At 39.8% G+C, this 21653-nt stretch overlaps 2 protein-coding genes across 2 annotated transcripts; both read right to left on the bottom strand.

The window, feature by feature from the left end:
• Positions 1-794: 794 nt before the first annotated feature.
• cyb5r2 (cytochrome b5 reductase 2) lies at positions 795-16497 on the bottom strand. The gene is made up of 10 exons (XM_072386614.1): positions 16487-16497; positions 7143-7164; positions 6879-7025; positions 6030-6102; positions 5707-5813; positions 4154-4283; positions 3960-4043; positions 3703-3788; positions 3527-3626; positions 795-1114 (listed from the first exon to the last, which is right to left on the bottom strand). Exons 2-10 carry the CDS (start codon positions 7149-7151, stop codon positions 942-944), a joined length of 909 nt encoding a protein of 302 aa, XP_072242715.1. The 5' UTR covers positions 7152-7164; positions 16487-16497; the 3' UTR covers positions 795-941.
• On the bottom strand, positions 9316-19861 carry LOC140306743 (ovochymase-2). The gene is made up of 12 exons (XM_072385336.1): positions 19828-19861; positions 18835-19013; positions 18457-18658; positions 16135-16164; positions 15950-16040; positions 15634-15767; positions 13466-13609; positions 13011-13135; positions 12840-12933; positions 12616-12747; positions 11895-11942; positions 9316-9712 (listed from the first exon to the last, which is right to left on the bottom strand). Exons 1-12 carry the CDS (start codon positions 19859-19861, stop codon positions 9567-9569), a joined length of 1359 nt encoding a protein of 452 aa, XP_072241437.1. The 3' UTR covers positions 9316-9566.
• Between the last annotated feature and the right edge of the window lie 1792 nt (positions 19862-21653).

Genomic DNA, 21653 nt, shown 5'->3' with positions numbered 1-21653 from the left:
AGAAGTACTATCAGTACCTAGACGGACAAGATAATTCTAGTGTGAGTGACTGAGGAACTATCCAGTTCCAGTTCCAACTATCCAGTTGCTTTACAGATAAATGTTCTTCATTGAACGGTTTACTGAAGTATTTTAGAAAATATTCCAATTCAAAGTGCTTAACTGAAACAAAAAAGGCCCTGTGACAGCATTTTGCCGCTGTAGCTGGCAAGATGCAGCAATACTGCAGCTGGTAATAGCTTTAATTCATTCAAACACCAACAGCCCAAACCTCAAAGTTATCAACATTTAAGTTATCGAAATAACTGAAAGGAGGGTTGAAAATAAAGATTGATAAAGCAAAAAAATAGATGGCATTTCTGTCACTTCAACAATCAAGTTACTGACCAATTACTTTGAGCTGGACTGGCATGCACAGCTAGTTACTTTTATAACAAAATGTGTTGCTTTATCAGCAGCAAAAACGTTTGTTTACAGCAGTCTTAATTTAGCAAGTATGTAAATAAACCAGGTAAATGTACTGAAAAATAATGTTTCTTTTAAAAATGTAGCAGAATTTAAAGTAGCATGGACTCTTACAATAAATATACCTCTATCTCCAAGTTTTCTAACTCCTATTGTTGTCTACTGCATTAATGTGAAAGTTAAGTTAAATAAATTAAACATTAATTAAACCACATACTTCTGATTAAATGCATAAGGCTCCAAGTTAATATTAGGTACACTTTCTCTGTTTGAGTGAACTTCAGAACGGAAGAAGCAAAGTGGGAGATTGCAGAAAAAGTATCATGTAGCACTTTTACATTTTTATTTCACAAAAAAACAGAATATCTGAGATGAGTGTACGTACGCATGATGGTGCACTTCAGTGTTGCAAGCATTCAAAATTACAGGCTTAACATCAATGATAAGTGACTGATGATACAGGGGATTGAACATCACTAGTAAGCAAAAATATTCTCCTTTTTGTGTCCCAGTTTTTCCAGATTTGGCAGGCAGGCGTTACGGATCATAGGTGCAGGCCCACAGAGGACGACGAGGACGTCAGTGGACGGCGCAGGGAGGTGGTCTTTGATCATGTCATAGGTCACGTATCCTGAACTGTAGCTCCACTCTAAAGGACCATACAAATGGGACAGAGTAAATAAACTCGTTTCCAATAAGATAACGGCTCTTAAGGGAGAAAACAATCAGAAATCAATCTCAGCTGACCTCTAAAAAACTTTTTCACACAATTTAGGTCATTTATATTAAAAAAAAAATATGTGTACAAACTTCTGTCCTTTATGTGGCAGAATTGATCAAAAGCAACATTGAAAATGGCTTATTAATCAGCAAAGACTTTCTTGGCTTCCTCTTGTTACTTCTGCTTTTAATACAACACATTACACACTTCCTTTCTGTCCTTTTTAATCTGTCTGCACACTGAGTCTAAAGAAAGAGAAGCCATGTGGTAAAAGGTGAAGATGACCCAAAGAGGATGTTGGCTCACAGATAAACTATGAGACCCTCAAAGAAATTAAATCATCAGTTTTAATCTTCAGGGCAAGATTAAGTTTGCCATTTGTCACAAGAAACACAAAGAGGTTTGCTAGTTTGTTCTTTCAGCCACAGATCGCCATCGCTCCCTTCGAGGTGACCGAACAATGACACCACTCATGAAGAACAAGCCAACTCCTTCAAGTGAGTAACAATCAAGGGTCGGTGTGTTCCTTTTCTGCCTGGAACTAATGAAGACACAACGAGACAAAATGCAAGCAGCGTTCAAAGGCCTTCAGAGCAGCTTGTGTAACACTATTAAGTTCATTAACTTCCTCTCACTTTAAAGATTATGCACGGCAAGACGGGAGCGTTTTGCTAAGCTACTGTAACACCTTGTTGGGAGCATCTCCCTCCTTGGCCTGCGGGGATTTTCCTTCAGCTGACGAGTCTTTGTTTGGTTTCTCACTCTGAATATTCAGGGTTGAACTCAATCCACCCGAGTTTGAAGATTTACTCAGCTTTATGTTGCCTGCCAGTCCACTAATACTCTTATGTGCACATCCTGTATGATAAAATTAGCCACGGTAAGCTGCGTACACTGTGGGACGTTATGAACACGCACAATTTAAAAGTAAAATACATCCATTCATTGCATTATTACACATTAAGTGGCAAACACAGCAATCAATTGCTTTAATTACATCCTACGACTCATCTGTGCAGTGTGATAGTTTGTAGATCTTGTAACTTAATGTTAAAGATTAGAGTTAAAGTTTTACTTGTGAATTTCTGCACATTCAAAGCTGGTATTAGATTAAAACCTTAAAATTATGCTAAAACCAAATACTGTAGTTCTGCTTGTTAGAGAAACTAGGTGCAGAGGTGCTACTTTATTTATGTTTTGTTGTGCTTTTTCTTTTTTATTTAATTGCCTAAAAACAGGTTCCAAATCTCCTTTTCTTACCAATTTATTAGTTTTAGGCACACGTTTCTCCATTATTTACTTTTGCCCTGAGATTTCTGACTGCAAACTTTCATTGTAAGAACATTCAGACTTTCTGTTTGGTTGATTTTATGTTGCTTCCCTAAAACTGAGGGAACTGTGTCATAACAAGGTGACACAATATCTTCTGCTTTCTGTAAACACCTGAGTTGTTTTAAGAAATTTCAAATTTCTTACCCAGACTTGTTTCGTGACGATGAGGAGAAATCTGGAAACCTCAGTTGTTGTTTTTTTTTTTACTGTCTGGAGATTTTCTTCTTCTTCATTCAGAGAACAAAACGTGCCAAGATTAAATCATTAAAGTTACCCTTAAATTGTTTATTTTGTCACCTGGGAGCTAAACTCACTTTGTCCAACATCCATCTTATCTGAAACATCTTTTTCTTCCACATAAACTCATCGCCGTCCCAGAAATTCCCTGAAGGCAGCGCTTTTACTTTTCATCCTTTTTTCTTTTAAAACCGCTGCGAGTTCACGGGACTCAGACACCCTTTCTGTTTTAAACACAACGCTTAGATCTATCTGAAAGAGCACTTATTTAACTCACATTTTATGCACCACATCCTCTTAAAAGCCAGAATTTCTGTTTTTCTGCTACTTGCTCTTAGAACTGTTGTCATGAGGTCCATGTATGCATTACACTGATACGTTATGGTCTTGCTTTGGCTAAACATTCTGCAGCGCAGCACAAGTGTTCACCGAGACCGTATCCACTGTTTAACACTCGATTTTAAAGGTTTTTGCTGATGAATCAAATATTGATACAGTTTTCACATGTTTCTGGACCTGACATGAGAAACATGCGAGTTAGAATATCAAAGCCCGACCATGAAACCAAAATAGAGGAGTCTTGTCTGTTTCAGTAAATTGGTTCAAATTTCTCACATTACACCTGTAAAATATGTCTTTTGCTGCAGTTTTTCATACTTAACATCACATTTCCAGCAGAATACACATTTTCTTTTTTAAACAAAACCCTCAGTTTGTTCTGTATGGATAAATATTTCACAATACAATTCAGTAGTAGATATGATATCTCACTCTGTGGCGGTTTGTCCAATGTGTACCAGAGCTTAACCTTGTCTGGATGGTTCTTCAGCACTTCCTCGAGCTCCTCCCGCAGTAAGATGTCCTTCTCAGTCTAGAACAGAGACAGTTAAACGAGTGGTTTCCATTTACGTGCATTTATTGCTTTAATCTGGGGAAACACAGCTGACCTGGTTAGCAAATATGAGAGAGCACTTGGTGTTGTCAGTGGGATCGGATGTGATACTTCGGATTAACTGCAGCATAGGAGTGATCCCTGAAAAGGTCAAAGACACGACATTAGATATCCAACTGAAAGGATGACTCGGAGGTAAAGTTTTCTCTCATTCTTCTACAAAGTAGAACAAAACTGTGCAGTTATAATTTGACGGTGAAAGAATATTTTCCAGCCTCCTTAATGTTAATGGGAATAGAAATGTAAATTAACCTGTTCCACCGGCGATCATTCCAACGTACTTAAACTTTTGAATGTTTGGCTCCAACTTCTTGTTGAGTCGGATGGAAAACTGACCTGCTCAGAGAAATTTTTTTTTTTAATTTAATTTTTATTTTTTAAATTGTATCACAGTGTCACCTGCTGGTGAGAGCAATGGAATTACAACAGAGTGTCTTTACTCTTACTTTTGCCCTGATACACCAGGAGCCCACTGGGTCCTCTGAAGTCAATGGTGTCTCCGATACTCATGTTGTCCAAGTACTGAGACATCTGTCCTCCATCTGGGTATAACGGGTGGGTGTTTTTGTAGTAGATCTGGAGAAGTTAAATAAAAATTCACAGTTTCATTCTGATTCTCCTTTTACCTCACGATTAATACTACACTGCAATCAAAACTATCTGCTCGCATCGCTGGTGTATTTGTAATGTGTTTTGGTGGTAATCTGCAAATATAACTGACTTTTATAACACCCAGATTACACATGAAGTAGAGAGAGATCGGCTATCTCCTATAATCGCTGTCCTGCACAATTTATACGCCGTTTCTTACTGGATGGCTGTGTGCAGTGGTTGTATCTTTGCTTTCTTGATTAGAGACGTTGCCTGCACGTTAAAAGGTCTCATATTAAAGTCAATAACAGACACAGATTGAATAAACACAGACACGTTTTCCAGTATTACTTTAATATGGGCGATTTTGCTTTGCGTTTTGTCTGGAAACTTCCATCAAGGAAAAAAAAACTAAATTGTAATTAAACAAACAGGCCCCAATTTAATAGTTTATAACTAGGGACGGGACTTTAACGCATTAATTAAGATGAATTAACTACGCAAAATGAACACGTTAACCGCATTTTAATCGCACTTATTTGCAACGTTTCTCACTGGATGAGCTTCAGGTATACCGTTTATACTGGAGCACCAACTAACGTTCATGAGTTCAGACAACAACAAACCACAGTGAACAATAGTTAACCATGAAAGAAGAAGCTGTTCCCGCACCGTGGACGGGAAATTGTGTTTTAAGAAACAGACGGATGGGGTGGTCGGTTCATCCCCAAACAGACGGATGGGGTGGTCGGTAGTGTAGTCGTGGGTTGTGCAGGCGCCCCGTGTGTAGAGGCTACAGTCCTCGCTGCGGTCGGCCCGGTTCGAATCCCGCATCGGATGGCCTTTTACCACGTGCCATTACCCCTCTCTCTGCTTTCTGTCTCTTTCTATCTGTCCTGTCCATTAAAAGGCATAAAACTAAATTATAAAAACAGAAGATGGATAGAAGCATCGATGAGAGCAAGGTTGTTTAAGTACCACCTTGAAAAAAAACAACAACAATGTTTTGTTGCTTAAGCTTATGTATTCAGTCATTATTCAATGGTGTACTAAAATCCATGTGAAAAAAATTGCTTCTCACTGTTCTCAGGTCAAATATTTATATGCGATTAATTTCGGTTAATTAATTGCAAAGCCTCTAATTAATTAGATATTATTATTTTTTAATTATTATTTTTTAAATCGAGTCCCGGCCCTATTTATAATTTATAGAAGGGATTTAGCGGCTTTATTAACCTTAAGTACAAGCACAAATCAGAGTAAAATACACATCTGACTGATCTACTGGTGAACGGACTGAATAGGTGAGAACAACACAGTAGTTTATCAAATCATCCCGAAATTCTTGGTACAGACCAACTATGAAAGTGTTCCGATTAATTTCTTGCGCATTAGTAAAGTGAACTACCTTAACCACGAGGTCAATAAATCCCTGGTCCTCATCACTGGAGACTGGAGTGTAGGGTCTGACCACCAGACAGCCGTTCACCTTGGCTGACAGGTACACGTGCTGACCTGGAACGGATGGAGAAATTCACGAGATGGCAACAAGCTTTTTTGAGCATCAGTTTCAAGACGACTTGGTGTAATAACGATGTTCAGTGATTCATTTTAACCTAAAACTTATCTGGTAATATTTCGGGTTTTGTGACTTACTGTCAGTGAAATCGTTTAGATGCATTCTCATGTTTCTATGAAGCTGCTGCTCAGATATGAGAGTGTAACTTTTACCTACTGGCAGTCCAAGGACATGAGCTGCAGAGGGAAGGCCAAACCGAAACTTCTTTGTGTCATGACTGATCTCCTGCACAGGGACACAGGTTTGAAGAAGGCTGAAAACACAGAAACGGTGCCATCCCTGCTGGCTTGCTCAGTAAAACTAGTCTTTCTTTAAACTAAGCAAACATGAGTGTTTTATTGCTCAAAGACATGTGCCTTAATGTATTCAGAAAACACAGAGCTTCAGAGCTGTTGCCTTTCTTTGTCAACTCCACTAATACAACCTGGTCAGACTTATGAAACGGGAACAAACTGAAAAGGAAAAACTTGAGCTTGCCTCTTAGAAATTAATCGTTTTCGAGCCTACAGTAACCACAATGCAACTCAATTTCAAAGCAGATCATTCAGAGTTTCAGTTCATGGGAGAAGCAAGCAGTCTCGTTTCCATCTTCACTACTGCAGGTCTTCTTTGATTTAAAGCTGTTCTCTGCAGCCTTGACTGCTAACATGAGGTAGACGGCTTACCCTGAAGCCACAAACGTACATTATATGTACTTTGTAATGTTCCACAAGTCGTATAAACAGACTTTATATGTAAAACTGCAAGAGTCGGTCTTTGTTAAATGACTTACAATAGTGTTTATGAATCTAAAATGAGATTATTTCACGTCACTGCTTCTTTAGTTGAGTTTTTCTAGCCACAAATGTAAGATTCCAGCAGTCCGTTAGAGGCTACATGGTTTCCCTCTGCATTGCATTTACAAGACAGCAGTAAAACATGGCATTGAACCATTTACACAAGATGGTTTATGTGGTTTACACTTGAAATTCTTTAAGCGTCTGAGTTTGTATGCAGCTCACCTCCTTGCTTATAAGGGGTAGTGGATATTTCACCATGGGGTCTTGGAGAGTGACAGGCCCCTTCTTTCTTTCTTTTGTAGATCTTCCCAGGAGGAAGTACAAAACAGTTACAACCACCACAAAAACAGCTAACAGCACCGGGATCATCTGCAGAACGAACAGCCCATTAAATGTGAACATAATGCACAGCTTTCATTGTCAGAAAATAATTTTTAGAAAGTGGAGCAAAGTTTGATGGAAATAAAGAACTAAATGAAATCTCACCGAGGCCATGGTTTAATTTGAGTGTCGTCCTCCACCCACAGCTACAGACTGTGATAACCTCTCATACTCGCACCCAGATGCACGCGCTTTAAGGGGTGTGGTTTACCGCTGGGGTAAAGGTGGCAGGTCCAAAGTTCCAATAGGAAGCCAGATATGATCATGATACATTGGACCGAGGTGGTGCTCAGGCAGTGAGCAGAGCCTTGAAATCGCACCACTAAGTGATATGAGAAAGGGGAGGAGAAAGAACTCACTGAGAGCCAATGTTCCTCACAACTGATCACAGGAAATGTTTCAAATGTGGCAGCAACCGGCCTCAAAAAAGTTGGGACAGGGGCAACAATAGGTTGGAAAAGTAAGTCTTACTGAAAAGAAACAGCTGCAGGAACATGTTGCAGCCAGTTAGGTCCATTGGCTAAAGGTCAGCAACATGAATGCATATAATAAGAGCATCTTAGAGAGGCAGAGTGTCTCAGTAAAGATGGGTCAAGGTACAGAAAAAACAGGAAAAAAATGTTGATTTCAGAATGTTGGTTGGTATAAAACTGAGAAGACTTTGTATTGTCCTTAATCTACAGTACATAATATCATCAAAAATAATCTGGAGACAACTCTCAGGCAGCGCTGCATTAGAAACAGACATGAAATCAAGGAAATCACTGCCCAGGAAATCACCACCTGCGAACACAGCTCACCGTAACATCCACAAACGCAGGTTAAAGCTCGATGATGCAAAGAAGAAGCCGTTTGTGACCATGATCCAGACACTGCCGTCTTTTCTTGAACAAATGTCATTTTAAACATGGCTTCGTAGTAGGAGAGTCCTGCAGTCAAAACCTTTCACCAGTTGAAACAGGAAAGGGGGCGGAGAGCGGTGGAGGACATGCAGCAAAGGGCCCCTGGCCGGGACTGGAACCTGGGAGCTCCTCCATCGAGCAGCTACAGCCTCTGCACGTGGGACGCCTGCTCAATCGGATGAGACAGTACCCCATCCGAAAACCTATGATGCATGATAAAACGTGTAGGACAGCAAAGAAGAGCAGCTAGAATCCTCAAACAACATTCCTCTCCTCAGTTCCCAGATGTTTATGGACTATTTTTAGGATAAGAGGAGATGCTACATGTGGGAAACATTGGCTCTGGCTCAACTACTTCAATATAGTGAGACTGCCCTGCTATAGGACCTCCTGCTATAGAACTATGTTCTATTGTGAAAACAGCATTAGTTTAGGAGACATACAACATTAAGATCAGATTTATTGTCCTCAGCTTTTAACCCAGCCAACCTGTTGAACACACACATGGAGACAGGTGCCATACACTGGAGCGGTGGGCAGCCAATCACAGCGCCCGGGGAGCATGGGGGTACGGTGCCTTGCTCAAGGGCACCTCGGCTGTGGCGGGGAGGCTGACTGACACCCCTCCAGCTGTCAGTTTCACCAATCTTTGAGTGGCAAGAGTGGGAATCGAACCACCAACCTTCCGGTTATTGGACGACTCTAACCACTGAGCCACAGTTACTTTAAAATGTTATACGATCCCTTTGCAGATCAGTCGAGCATTGTTCTGTTCTAGCCATGTTAAGCAACAACTTAACAGGAGGAAAGTGGATATGACCAGTTTTAGTGATAATTCTGTGTCAACTTGATCAACAATGGCCTAAAAAAGAAAACATTATACATATAGATTATAAAACCTGATGCAGCAAAAAGGTTCTTCAGTTCATAGTTTTACAGCTAAAGTTGTTTCCGAGTATCAAAACTAAAAATGTTCGATGCATACTGCAACTGTTTTACATACATTTTATTACTATTCTCACTCATCTACAAGTACAGTTCTACTGGAATATTGATCATTTAAATAAACACTGACTTCAAATAAATGTTGCTTGAGGACTTCAGTTCACGCATTTTGAGGTTATCGTACCTGCAAGTATTTGATTTTTAAAAAAAAGTGAAGAAACTCCAAACAAAACAACAGATCAACAAGATTTCACATCAGGAGTTTGTGTTAATCCATACAAGTTTTTTAAATGAACTCCCTAAATGCAAGCCTCATTGTGACTCAGAGGATTTATACTCTGGATCAAAATCATGAGTTCTAATCACAACCACGCAGAATATCTTATTTTTTCTCTAGGAGACTCACCTTTAAATTACTAGGTAAAGTCATTTCATTTGTGGCCAGTGTACACATAAATGACATCCTTTCTGGCACTGAATGAAGTGTAGGCCATCTAATCTTTACTAGTTTTCTATCAAGATGATTCCTATATCCTAAGTAATCTTTCTTATATCAGTGTGAAATGTGATAAATGACAAGTGAGCAGAGAAAAAGCTGCAAAGCAGCAACAAAATAGATAAATGACTGAAATGTCCAGCTTGTGTTTTCCCAGGTAGTACAACGACTACAAATATGATCAAGTTACAGTCCTTTTCCTGAGGATTCACCGCTGTAGTCGTAATCATCTGGGCCCCTGGTCATATGCAGTGTGGGACCCTCTGAGGCCTCGTGATCCACATCAGCCTGGTACAGCAGGGCTCTGCTGCTGGACTGCTGCACAGCTGGATCTACAATATATAAGTTAATTTAAACAGAGTATTGAAACATGTGGTAAACAATGTAAGAAGAGTCAGTAATTATATCAACCTCCATGCAGGCTGATTATAAACCCTTTTACAACTAGAGCTTCATGAGGACACCATGTGGTGTACTGAGGTGAAGTTTCTATAAACCTCCACTAGAGGGAGCCCTGATACTGCAAATGTACAGCAGTGTCTCTCCTGTACTGCAGTTTCACTGAGGTCAGCACCAAAAGTCAACCTTTTGAGTTGCTGAACATAATAAAGATACCATTTCCAGTGACATTAAACCACTGACGTATGGTCCGTTTATGTCACTGACATAAACAGGCCCGTGTTTGTTTTGTGTTGATGATACTGGTGATTGTGTTGATCGTCAGTAAGAAGCAGAGATGCATTTAAAAAAAAACAGGGCCAAGGATTGCAGCTCTCAAATTTTCGGAAATGCATCGAGGTCTTTTACCTTTCGTAACAGCTACGGTCTTAAGAAGGAAGGCAGTAGGCTTCTGTTGTGCTAAATTATGTGACTTGAAATAATATGTTTGTGGGGAACACACAGGCTTTGTCGCCAAAACATGCCAAAAGAAATGTCCAGTATGTGTTGCATCCACTAGCATCTTGACAGGCTTATAAAAGAGAAAACTACAGGGATTTTTGGCCTGGCAACAAATGCTTATTATACAGTTTTGTAGGTTAAAATCAATCAAAACAACCTCAAATACAATACACAATTTGTTGGTATTTAAGCATTTTTATGTGGACAAATTATTTCCCAAGATTAGAGTTTTCATCAATGCAAACTATGCCTCCATGTCGCCTGCACTCGTTCTGAATCACCTCACACCTCAGTGGGTGGAGCTTTCAGTTTAACAGACAGGGAAGAAGAGGTACAGAGGGTTAAAACTAGCTAAGCAACATCTTGGTCTCAAAGGCACTGGGTGCGGTGAGCATTAACCCTGGAGAAACAAAGAGAGAACTGACAGGTTTACAACACAAGTGCCAAAAGACAGAAGAAACAAGTGAGGAAATACACACAACACAAGTGTGAAGAAATGGGCCATAATCTGAATTTCAGAACGTCAGGGTAATGAAAAATATTGCCACTTGTATCATGTTTAAGCCTTCATGCTACAGTTTAACCTCAACTTAAAAAAGATGTTAAATTATTGAGAAGCAGGACACATTTGGCCCGTCTATTTTTACAAGAGAACTTAGTAGAAATTAGGTCAAACAGTCTTTCTATGAAAACACACAGCTGCACCCTCCGGTTCCTCAGGTCCTTTTGTCATTAGAGGTAACCTACTGAGGAGTTTTCCCTCGGGCATCATGACTAGCATAAACACTCTAAACAAACTATGATGTTGTACTTCTGTGCTGAATGACTAGCTAATACTTCACGTTGAGTGTGTGTGCTCACATTGCCCAGGTGCAGGTTTTTATGGCAAAGATGAGGATCTCACACCAAGATATTGAGCACAGAAAACTGATGTTTCGTTTCAGTATCCACTACCTAAACAAAGGGTGTTTCTAATATTGGAAGAATTCTGGAAATAGTTTGAACGTTTTCCAATTTCTTATATCTAATGGTCAAGGTCTAAATTCTCAAAAGAGAATAAAAAGGGAGCCTAGAGTGAAACCTCCCAGCTGTGTGGTTGGCACCTTTCTCCAACCCTCCCCCGTGGACACAAAGACTGGGTTACATTTCTGCAACGTTTTCAGAACATCGTGCAAACTCAACATTTAGTTGACAGGAAGTGTTTCCAGGAATGAACTGAGGCACAGGCAGTTAGGAAAACTAATAAAACAGTAATAAATCTCACAAAACAACCATTTATACTCCACATTTACTAAAATGGATAAGAAACAACGATACGTTCAACAATATCTTTGAAATGCAAGTGTCAGTGAACACGCGTCTCTTCATTACATATTGTTGAGTATGTCTCGTGTGTTTAGTTGTAACGCGAATGTTAAATGTCCCACTGCCATTCTAAATACCACTGACACAGCCTTGTTTGGCCCACTGGTGAAATACCATTCATTCATTCCACTGCAGAGTATTTTGGTGCCTTGCCAAAAGACTCTCCAGCAATAAAGGCAGAAGAGTTGATCATTTACTGTGTAAATTGTCCTCTTTCCCTGATAATATAAAAGTAGAGATGAAACAAACCATGAGATGTTTGTCCCTCCTCAGATGTTCCATCCTGATCATGCAGGTCTGTAGAAAATTAAAGGAGGATGTTTTCAGTTTTCTCGTTATTTTTGATTACAACAGTTTCCAAAAAGAGTGAAAATCTTAAGTCCTCACGCACCAACTCGGGTTGGATGGCTTTCTTTGTCTTCCCACAGGCTCAAAACATTGGAATATTCTTATTTATTGGCCTGCTCCCAAGTTATCTACAGACTTATATCAGCCAAAACCATAAACCTGTGCAGCAAGGTAACGTCCCGACAGGCAGCAGAAGGTAAACAATCTAATAACACGACAACACTTTACTGTAACACTTCTGTCACTCTGTGGCAGTATTATTCATTTAAGGACACAAAAAGTTCATGCTTAGGACTTAATTACATTTTTACAAAGTCACCTTTGTGTACTTCAGTTTGCTTGTTGCCATGATTACATATAAATCCAACATGTTACAACAAAACTTTATCACTTCCTAGTTGGGTTTAGCCAAGAGCATCATCATCATCATAGATTCACAGATGAATGCTTTGTTTTTATTCATCAATGCCAACTCTTTAACCGTTTGTACAGTACGTATGAGATTCTGTCATGACTTTATTCTTGCTATGATGCAGCAGCATGTAGTGATGAAATAAGGGAACATTTAAACCATAACTTATGGACTTTCTGTGAGAGTGTTGCACACATAGCATGGGCATACCAGTGGTCCTAATGAATGTTAGAGCAGCTCTGAAGCCCCTTTGTGTGACGCTGCTGTCTGACGTGAACTGAAGCACCATGAGGCTGCTGTAGGACAGGACAGGAGGAGGGACGCTGCCACCACACAGCAATGCTGAAGGGAATATAAAACAACAGAAGCAGGGAGAAGTTAAACGGCGAAACAGGCACTATCTGGTTTAATGCTATCTGGGTCATCCATCCCACCGATCTCCTCTGTTTCTTCAACATCTCCAAGGACAGTGAGGGAATCATAGAAACATCCCTCAGACTCCTCCAGGTCAAAGTCAGCAAAGTCCAGCTAGAATAGAAGCCTTAATTACTCAATCCTCCACGTGACATTATAATGAGCGTTCGGTGGATGAGTTTGAACATCACCTTAACAACGTGGCTCTGTGGAGCATAGATGACCCAGCGGAGGATGCAGTCATTACTGTAGGGTTGTGGGTAATTTGGGCTGTGGAGTGCAACCTGATCCTCGACTAGAACTACCATCCCACATCCTGATCGCACGCACGAACGCAGAGGGGAAACACAAACACAGGCGCACCAGACGTTACTTTACTTACAGAAGACGATCCTTCGTAACAACACACTTGTGTGGACACACAAAACAAAACACACATTATCAGCAGGCGGGTCTTGTGCCGTTTCCAGCTCATCTGCTTGTACAATGAGTTGCTACAGATCCACAGTCAACGTACAGAAAAGTTCAAACTGTGCATGACTTATTCACAGTGTGCATATAGTTCAGGCTGCAGAACAGAGAACTGAGTGGATACCACAGTGCCAAAGTGTTTGTGAGTGTTCGTAGTGCATGTTGTGCTTCCCACCAGGATGAGAGTGTCCCTTGACAGCACGGTGCCTGACTACAAAGCCACTTCCTGCTCTGTTAATGTCAGAGGAGAAGTGAAGAGTTGCATTCTGGGAATTCTGGAGAAGTACTGGACCTGGTAGAGCACGTCCGCAGAATATTCCTGAAAAATGAAAAAAAGACTATGAAAGTTGTTAAATGTTGCCTGTGTGTACAGATCTGTACCTCTGTTCAGTGTAGAGAAACCATTCTTTAGCATTAAGAGTTTTGTTGCTCTGTAGAACATCTAAAGGAGAAATTTCACCTTTTTTTAAATATATTTGGCTCTTTAATGTGCAAAATAAAAGGATTTAATTCATGTCTGTGATTAAGTACGTCACCAGAGTCGGGAACATAAAAAAGCGGGATTTCTTTATACCCTCCTTTTATTTCCAGTGTAGCTATGGACCCTGGAACTATACAACAGAGTTCCAAAAGAGATGCTTTACCCCCAAAACCCACCCTGGTAGGGAGGTAACACTTTTCAGATAACCTTCAGGATAGAGCTTGCAGTGCTGAACTTTTTCAATAGACAATAACAAATAAAATATGTTAACTTTGATATTTACTGCAGGAGCTGTTGTTTGAAATCAAACTAAGACATTCATTTCCAATTCAGTCAGCTGGGGAGACTCAGAGATGGCTCCTGCTGTTTTAAAAAAAATAAATAAATAAAAAATTTTAAAAAAGTATTTCACAGTAGTTTAAAGGCACAAACTAAAACACCCACATTAGCCGAAGGTCTGGTGGAACAGTCAAAGCATGTTACAGGACGAAGGAAAGATGATAATAAGAGAATGAGAGATAATATAGAATACTACATTAAAATTAAAGTTTGTAAATGAAAAAGGACATTTCATAACCCCTCAGAGACGATGGTCAGGTGTTTCCCGTGTTAAAGGAGATAATTAAGGAAGCTTTGGAGCTCCAGCTCTGGGTCATTTCACTTAGGAAGGAAGGACCCGATTCTCTACAGATGAAGGACACTTCCTGGTTTCCCTGCTTTGTGCTCAGCACGGCAGTTCAGATACTTTGACGAAGAGTGTCAGAGAGGAGCGACACACTTCAACGGACCCAATGTTCCAGTGTGTACCATTTACAACAGTCCAATGGCAGAAATGCAACACCCTTTCCATAACTAGCTGTAGAGCGGACCTTTCCAGTTTTCCATGGCCACTGGAGTTTTTTTCTATACGCTTAAAAGAGGACGATGAGGTAAGTGTCACCAACTTACACACTACACCTTTGTTTTGCCTCTCCTATCCTGTCTCTTAGACCTTAGCTTAGTGGTCAATGTAAAAGACCCAGAACAAAAATATTCTCCTTGGAAAAACATCCCAGGACTCCCAGGTAAGTTTTTTTTAAACTAACCCTTGTTTATGCACAGGTTGAATACTGACTTTCAAAAACAACTTTCCAGGTGTTGGTAGATGCAGGTTAGCCGTTTCCACCCACCATCAGTCTTTGGGCAAAGCTAAACTAACCACATTCTGGCCTTGAAAGCATGCGTAGTCAGAAATCAGAGAGACTCACAGGAAGGCAGGATGACACGATATCATTGAAAAGAAAACCACCAAAACTGGTAAATAGATAAACAGATCAATAAAATATCATGAAATTATAGTCAGTGGTTCACACAAACAAACCCAAACTAATGTTGGAAGAATGTGGGAGTACAGAGCAAATCACATCCACACAGCAAAGTTTTCTGCTGCTTTGAATGCTTTGAACTATCCCTTTAATCTGAAATCGCATTCCCTGAGCGGCTCTGCTGCTTCCAATTACTATTTACGCAACACCAGAGCACTTGTATTATTCATGTTGCCTCTCCTGTGGGGACAATAAGGAAGCACCCTTAACACAACTCTTTGTAGTGTTAAGAAATTAATCTCATGGTGCATTTCTTCACAAAGTGCTTTAATTTCAGATAAAAACATTTAAGTAAAAATGAATAAATACATGTGCAGAGAGCAATAAAATCCAGCTATAAATCATAGTGCAGAGTAACAAATTAACACAAATACGGAACAAGACTAAAAAAGATGCCAGTAAATGAGTTGGACTCAGCTCATTAAGCGGGGACATTAAAGAGGATGAAGTGGGGCCATAGTTGGGTGTCATGTCTGCTTTAGAGGTGGAAACACTCACCAACAGGCCTGTGGGTCCCTGCAGAAACAGTCAGCCGATCGTACTGACAATAGGAGTCATTCTCCAGGTCAAAAATATCAAACTCCAACACAATACTATAACCAGGAGGAACACTGAGACTCCACAAACACAACCTGTAGAGAGACCACACATGCAAGCTGACTCATAGATACTTTCATTTTCCTCCTTTAAATTCATACAATCCCAGCTAATTGATCTCTGAAACCACAAACGGAAAATATCGTGTTCATGGCGGTCACTTTACAGTCACAGCTGGTGTCACAGATTCTTTCTTCTTCTCTGAAGTGTCACTCACTGGTTGTCGTCATAGCGATCAGCAGGGTGGTGGGGATTTGTGATCACCCCGTCAGTGTCAGAAACATGCCCATCTCTCACGCTGCAGAGTCCTGACAAACACACACCCAAAACATCAAAGAAGCACGTGCATGTTGTGAAATATGGAGGAAGACGAGTTGCTGTGATGAGGAAGAAAAGACTCACTTGATGAAGCTGGTCCCTGCTGCTGCTCAGCTACAGCGAAAACAAAGTAGAATATGAACAGAAGATTTAAAAAAACTTAAAAAAATAAAAAACTATATTTTACCAGTATTATCATTTTCTGGTAGAAATGCACAAACAATTTATACCATAAAACATCAAAAAGCAAGTTTAATATAGACACAATACCACTTCTTAATAATCAGCTTAAAAATGTGTTAAGTCAGCTTCATTTTGATAACATTAAACAGTTCCACATTGAGCTAAATCAATGTTTCGTTATGAAACTGGAGTGACAACTCCAGTTTGTTGCCTCTTTTCATCACAACAAAGATAATGATAACCATAATTATGTATAAAGTGTGTATTGGAATCTCTATTCATCATTTAAAGGAATTTAAAATTCAATGAAAGCAACGTTGGTTACTGTTGCTGCACAACATGGATCAGTAGATCAAAAACTGTCCCTTTGAACTGGAGAGATGCCACTTTTCCAGCAATGGTTGGTGACAATTACAAAAACATCACTCATGTGTAGCGTTACGTCTTTCTGTGACGGTTGGGGAGCACGAGTGGTTCTACATTTACAGTCTAAAAAGACTCCTGGTTGCAAAAAAAGAAATAAATAAATTGTTACTTGATGAAGGTTTAGCACCAAAACACAGAAAAATAATGTTTTTCTGCAAATAAGATAATGTGCAGGAGTCAAAGACGGACTGTTGCCCCAAATAAACCAAGAGAAAGCAGAAAGAAAGGAGGACAGCGCTTAAAGAGGTGTTAAAGAGGTGTTTCCTCGCAATCACGCACCATCAGGCTTGTGTCTACACCACCTGCTTAGCCAATATGATCTCACAGTCAGAGTTAGAGTTTACATCATACTTGTCACAGGTTTCTGGTTAGCAATGTCAGGCGTTGAGTGGATCAACGCTCCATGTGTTAAAGAACTGACCTTTAAACTTAACTGGGCACATCTCTAAAGTATGATTAAGATAAAATGATCAATAAATGAGACAATAGATGAAACACATGTAATTTCAAACGGCTACCAAAGTAGTTAAATAATAATAAAACAAAGGTTAACTCGTCCATCCACTCTTAATTTACATGTAATTTACATGAGTTATTCTTTCATATGACACAATGAAGCAGGTTGCATTCTGTAATAATTAGGAATCTACAAATAGGCAATAAATTTAGTTGTGAGTTTGCCAACAGGCTTTTCAGCTCATATTTATCATCATTTGGTTTGGAAGTTTATTGGACATATTTAAAGCTTTGCTAAAGACCAATAATCCTGAAAGATTTTGAGCAACCTGCTAATCTAAATCTAAACAATTAGCATGTATATCTACTTCTAATCGATATTTAGCATTCCTTTTAACCGAACGCTTTCTTTAGAGTCACATTAACCTTCATCTTTCTCACTGAAGGTTCAGCAGCCAAACACCGTTTATGGTGTCAGCTGTTGCGTCACATTGTGATGAGAGCAGACATCAGTTTGTCTGGACGTGTGGGTGGAGGAAAAATGCTTTTATTGCAAAATGCTAATTTGCTCAAAGTGCTCAAACACTGTCAAACACATGCTGGTTTAAATTAAAAGATTTTACCAGATTTTTGCATCCAGTGAAACGTTGTAGAGACAAATCTTCACTCTTGATGCACATTCAAGCTACCGTCAAAAGAGGAAGGTCACCTTAGACCCCCCTCAAGATGCCAGTTTTTCCACTCCTTTTAGCCAAATAACTGACGTTATTGAGCTGTGGGGATTTTGCACCTCCCTACAGCTCAATAATTCAGTCATTTGTGGAGCAATTTAACCGTTTTGGGCCACAGTTACCGCTGTCAGCCTTATTTTCAGCTGCAGCAGGTTGCCAATTTCAGCAACGTAAAACCTGAAATGAAGAGGCCGTTTGCCCAGCACACATTAGCATAAAACAAGATCCTGAACACATTTGTTTTAAAAATAAACTTTAAATGAGAATATCATTTTTCCAGTTCATTTCTGCTTGCTCTTTGCCACCAACAGATCAACTTTAAGGGCCATATAAGGCCTGACCCTCTGGTATGTCAAGGAAAGTTCAGAAAAATGTCACTAGTCTACTTGTTGCATATCAAAAGATCATATAACTAAACCTGGACCTTAGATATACCCGATCCATAACAACACCAGACATCCAATACTTTAGTCTGGTCATCAGAAAGTAAGAGGAATCATCCAGCGCTGACACAAACTTAACCAGCAGATCTGCACAAATGCTGTGATTTTTACACCCTGACTGCAACAATCATCCTTGTTCACGTCATACTAACTGTACCGTGACCTACCCTCTCTCAGTTTTTGCTTGATCCAGGGTAGCAGCAGCCTGACGTCAGTAAAAATCCCTGGAGAACCTCTCCTGGAAGGGGGGCGGCGGCTGTTGTCTCCCCAGCTCCGACCGCAGCCTTTACCCCAGGAAGTTATGCCCACTGCCACCCAGTGACCGCTTCCTGACCCTACTGGACATACCAGAGGACCCCCCGAGTCTCCCTGGGGAGAGAAGTGTGGAGTGAAGACAAGAATAAAACGGTGAAAAACTAAATCTAAAGCTTGAGATGATAGAAAAACTGATTCCCAAACAAGCCAATCAGTCTGAACAGCTCTCACTCGCCCAGGCCGATGGGTTCTAAATCAAATGGAGGTTAACAATAAGAATCTATATGAACCTGGCAGGCATCTTTTCCTCCTCTCTCCTGCCCGGCACACAGAACTGTCGTGACTGGCTGAAGTCGACCCGTTCTCTGGCTCAAAAATGAACTTCTGACAGTCTGGAGGACATGTTTACATTTGGCCGGGTCCACCAAATTCACGTGAACCTCTCTGAGCACCGCAGAGAGATGACCCCCTACAGAAGGGTGGATTAGATTGACAATAACCTTGTGTAATAATAAAAACAGAAAAATGAGACGATTTACTCTTTCATGAAAAATATTAGGTCATCTTGAATTTGATGGCAGCAACGGGTCTCAAAAATGTTGGGACAGGTCCATGTTTACCACTGTGTGCATCCCTTGTTCATACACCAACAGACTATAAACATCTGGGATCTGAGGAGACCAGCTGCTGGCCCTTTGGGAGAGGAACGTTGTCTCATTCTTGTCTGATATAGGATTCTGGCCACTTTTATGAGGCACTAAATGTTTTCAGTTGGTGAGAACAGGGTGGGACCGGTTTTCAGCCTGGGAGTCTCAGAAAGCCAGCTCATTTACTTCTCTATCTGGAGGAAACTGAATGAATAAACAACGGTTTTACAGTTCCTACGACCCAGTAGTTTTGATTGGTGAAAGCTTGCTTCCCTTTCACTTCAGTCAACACAGCGTTCCCCTTTCTGCAGCTCGTTTTGTTCTTTCTCATGGTCGGTGACAATAGGGATCTACTTTTCAGTCCAGATTAGCACGGTGATCCCAAAGTTGAAGAGGAAGATCTCAAAGGGCTTCTTCCTGTTATTCACGAGCACCTTTATTGAGAAGCTTCTCGCACTGACAACCTCAATTAGTTGTGTAACTGTTGATTTTACAACTTTAACCAATAATTCATGAATAAAATGTTGAAACATTGATTTTTGAAGTGTAAAAAGTGATAGGAACCTTCTGAACATACAGACGTAGTTTAAAATCCATCTCATGTATGTGCATTTATTTTTTAAACTGGTATCCTACCTGTCCTCTCAGATTCCTCATCATTAATCTTCATTTTCAACAGCAACTGGGTTTTTGCTGTTCAAAGGCAACCAAAGAATTTGATGAATTTCTCCCTCATCGTACATGTTTAATCTGTCCCCTTCAAGTGACATTTGAAAAATAAAACATTAACTGTGGATTTGACCTTGCTTGGCAACATGCAAACAATGTGACAATCAATATTAAGTACCAGACTCATCATCCAGTCTTTACCAACCAGTTCTAGGATTCTTTGGGCAGCGTCACCCTCCACCACCTTTAGTTTTTCATACCCGCTTTTCAGCCAGAGCGTCCCTTACTTTTGCAGCCTTATGTTTCCCTGTCCCAATTTTTTTAGAGTAGTTTCTGCCATCTAATTCAAGATGAGGCAATACTTTCCAGTAAAATGTCTCACTTTTCAACATTTTATGCGTTTTCTATGTTCTATTGTAAATGTTGGTTTGTAAGACTTGCAAAACAGTTATTACACTTTTATTCACATTTGTCCCAATTTCTTAAGTGGAAAAATTACATATTACATACTTTCCTTTGTCCTGCCCCATCCACCAACAATGCAGCTGGTTTGAGGAAGGATATTCTCATCAGGCAAAGGTAGACATATCGGCTGAACATGAGCTCCTGTTAAAAAACAGCCACATGTCTGTGACGAAAATTGATCAGCAACCATCATTTTACCTAAGTGAATTGAAATAATCTGAGTGGAAACCTGCCCATTTGAATATGATGATCCAGCTCTACCAGAGCTATGTCATAGTGCATTGGCAAAACATGACTGTACTTCTCATGGACTGAGACAGACTTGATCAGGAAGACTTGCTCCTCTTTATCATCCACTCTCAGGTCAAACTCCCCCGCCAGGACCGTCACACCACTGAGGAACACCCTAAAGAGAAAAACATCAGTCAGTCTATTAAAATGTTCACTTGTGAAATGTTTCAGTATTGACCGATGTAAGAAGTGAACGTTTCTGTACTTTGAAACAGATCTGAAGCAGTGTGCCGCAGTCATTATCCAGCGCTCAGTCAGGATGGCTCCTGCACAAAAATGAGAACCTTTCTTCTGCAGTGAAACCTGAATATAGAAAGAAACATATTCATGATAACCTAAAGCTTTTATTTGATCAGCATTAATTACACTGACATTTATCTCCATTTCAATGCCCTCACTTATTACAAATATTATAGCTACAAATCAGCAAACAAGATAATATTTTAAAGCAGGAAAAGCTTCATGTCAGGGCCACCTATGAGCATTTTTAGCTTGTTAGCTAATAGCATCAGGCAAAGGGATTTAACTTGGAAACTTGTAGATTTAACTTGTTATATGAAGCTTAATGTACATTATCAGTGTTTGAAAATTAAATCCAATTCATGGTCTTATGCTAACAGAAAAACCCCAACACATAACATTAGCCTTTACAGTTAGCTAGCTCTATATTCACGGTTACCCTTTTTATGCTATGCAATGACCAACAGTTAGCTGGCATACCTAAATCTCATTATTATTTTGTTAAGACTGTATTAAAAACTGTTTAGTTCATTATTTCTAAATGCACATCAATTATAAATACTTCTTTATTTACTTTTTATTTACATTATTTACATTTAAGTCCAAATTAATAACAGCAGTTTTAACATTACTTCTTGTAAACCTTTACCAGTTTGGGTACTGATTTCTACTTTTAAGTGCAACATTAGTCAAGTTAGCTGTCTTTTATAGATACACATTTTATGACTAACTCAAGACATCATTTTCCCAGCTTCTAACTGTTACCAAGGAAAGATTAATTACAACAATTTAATCTG

This window comes from Leuresthes tenuis, unplaced genomic scaffold, assembly GCF_036924035.1.
Source record: "Leuresthes tenuis unplaced genomic scaffold, fLeuTen1.0.hap1 SCAF_5, whole genome shotgun sequence".
In the NCBI taxonomy this organism is placed as follows: Eukaryota; Metazoa; Chordata; class Actinopteri; order Atheriniformes; family Atherinopsidae; genus Leuresthes; species Leuresthes tenuis.
The sequence above is the reverse complement of the archived record's forward strand: the minus strand, read 5'-3'. Positions and strand labels throughout refer to the sequence as shown.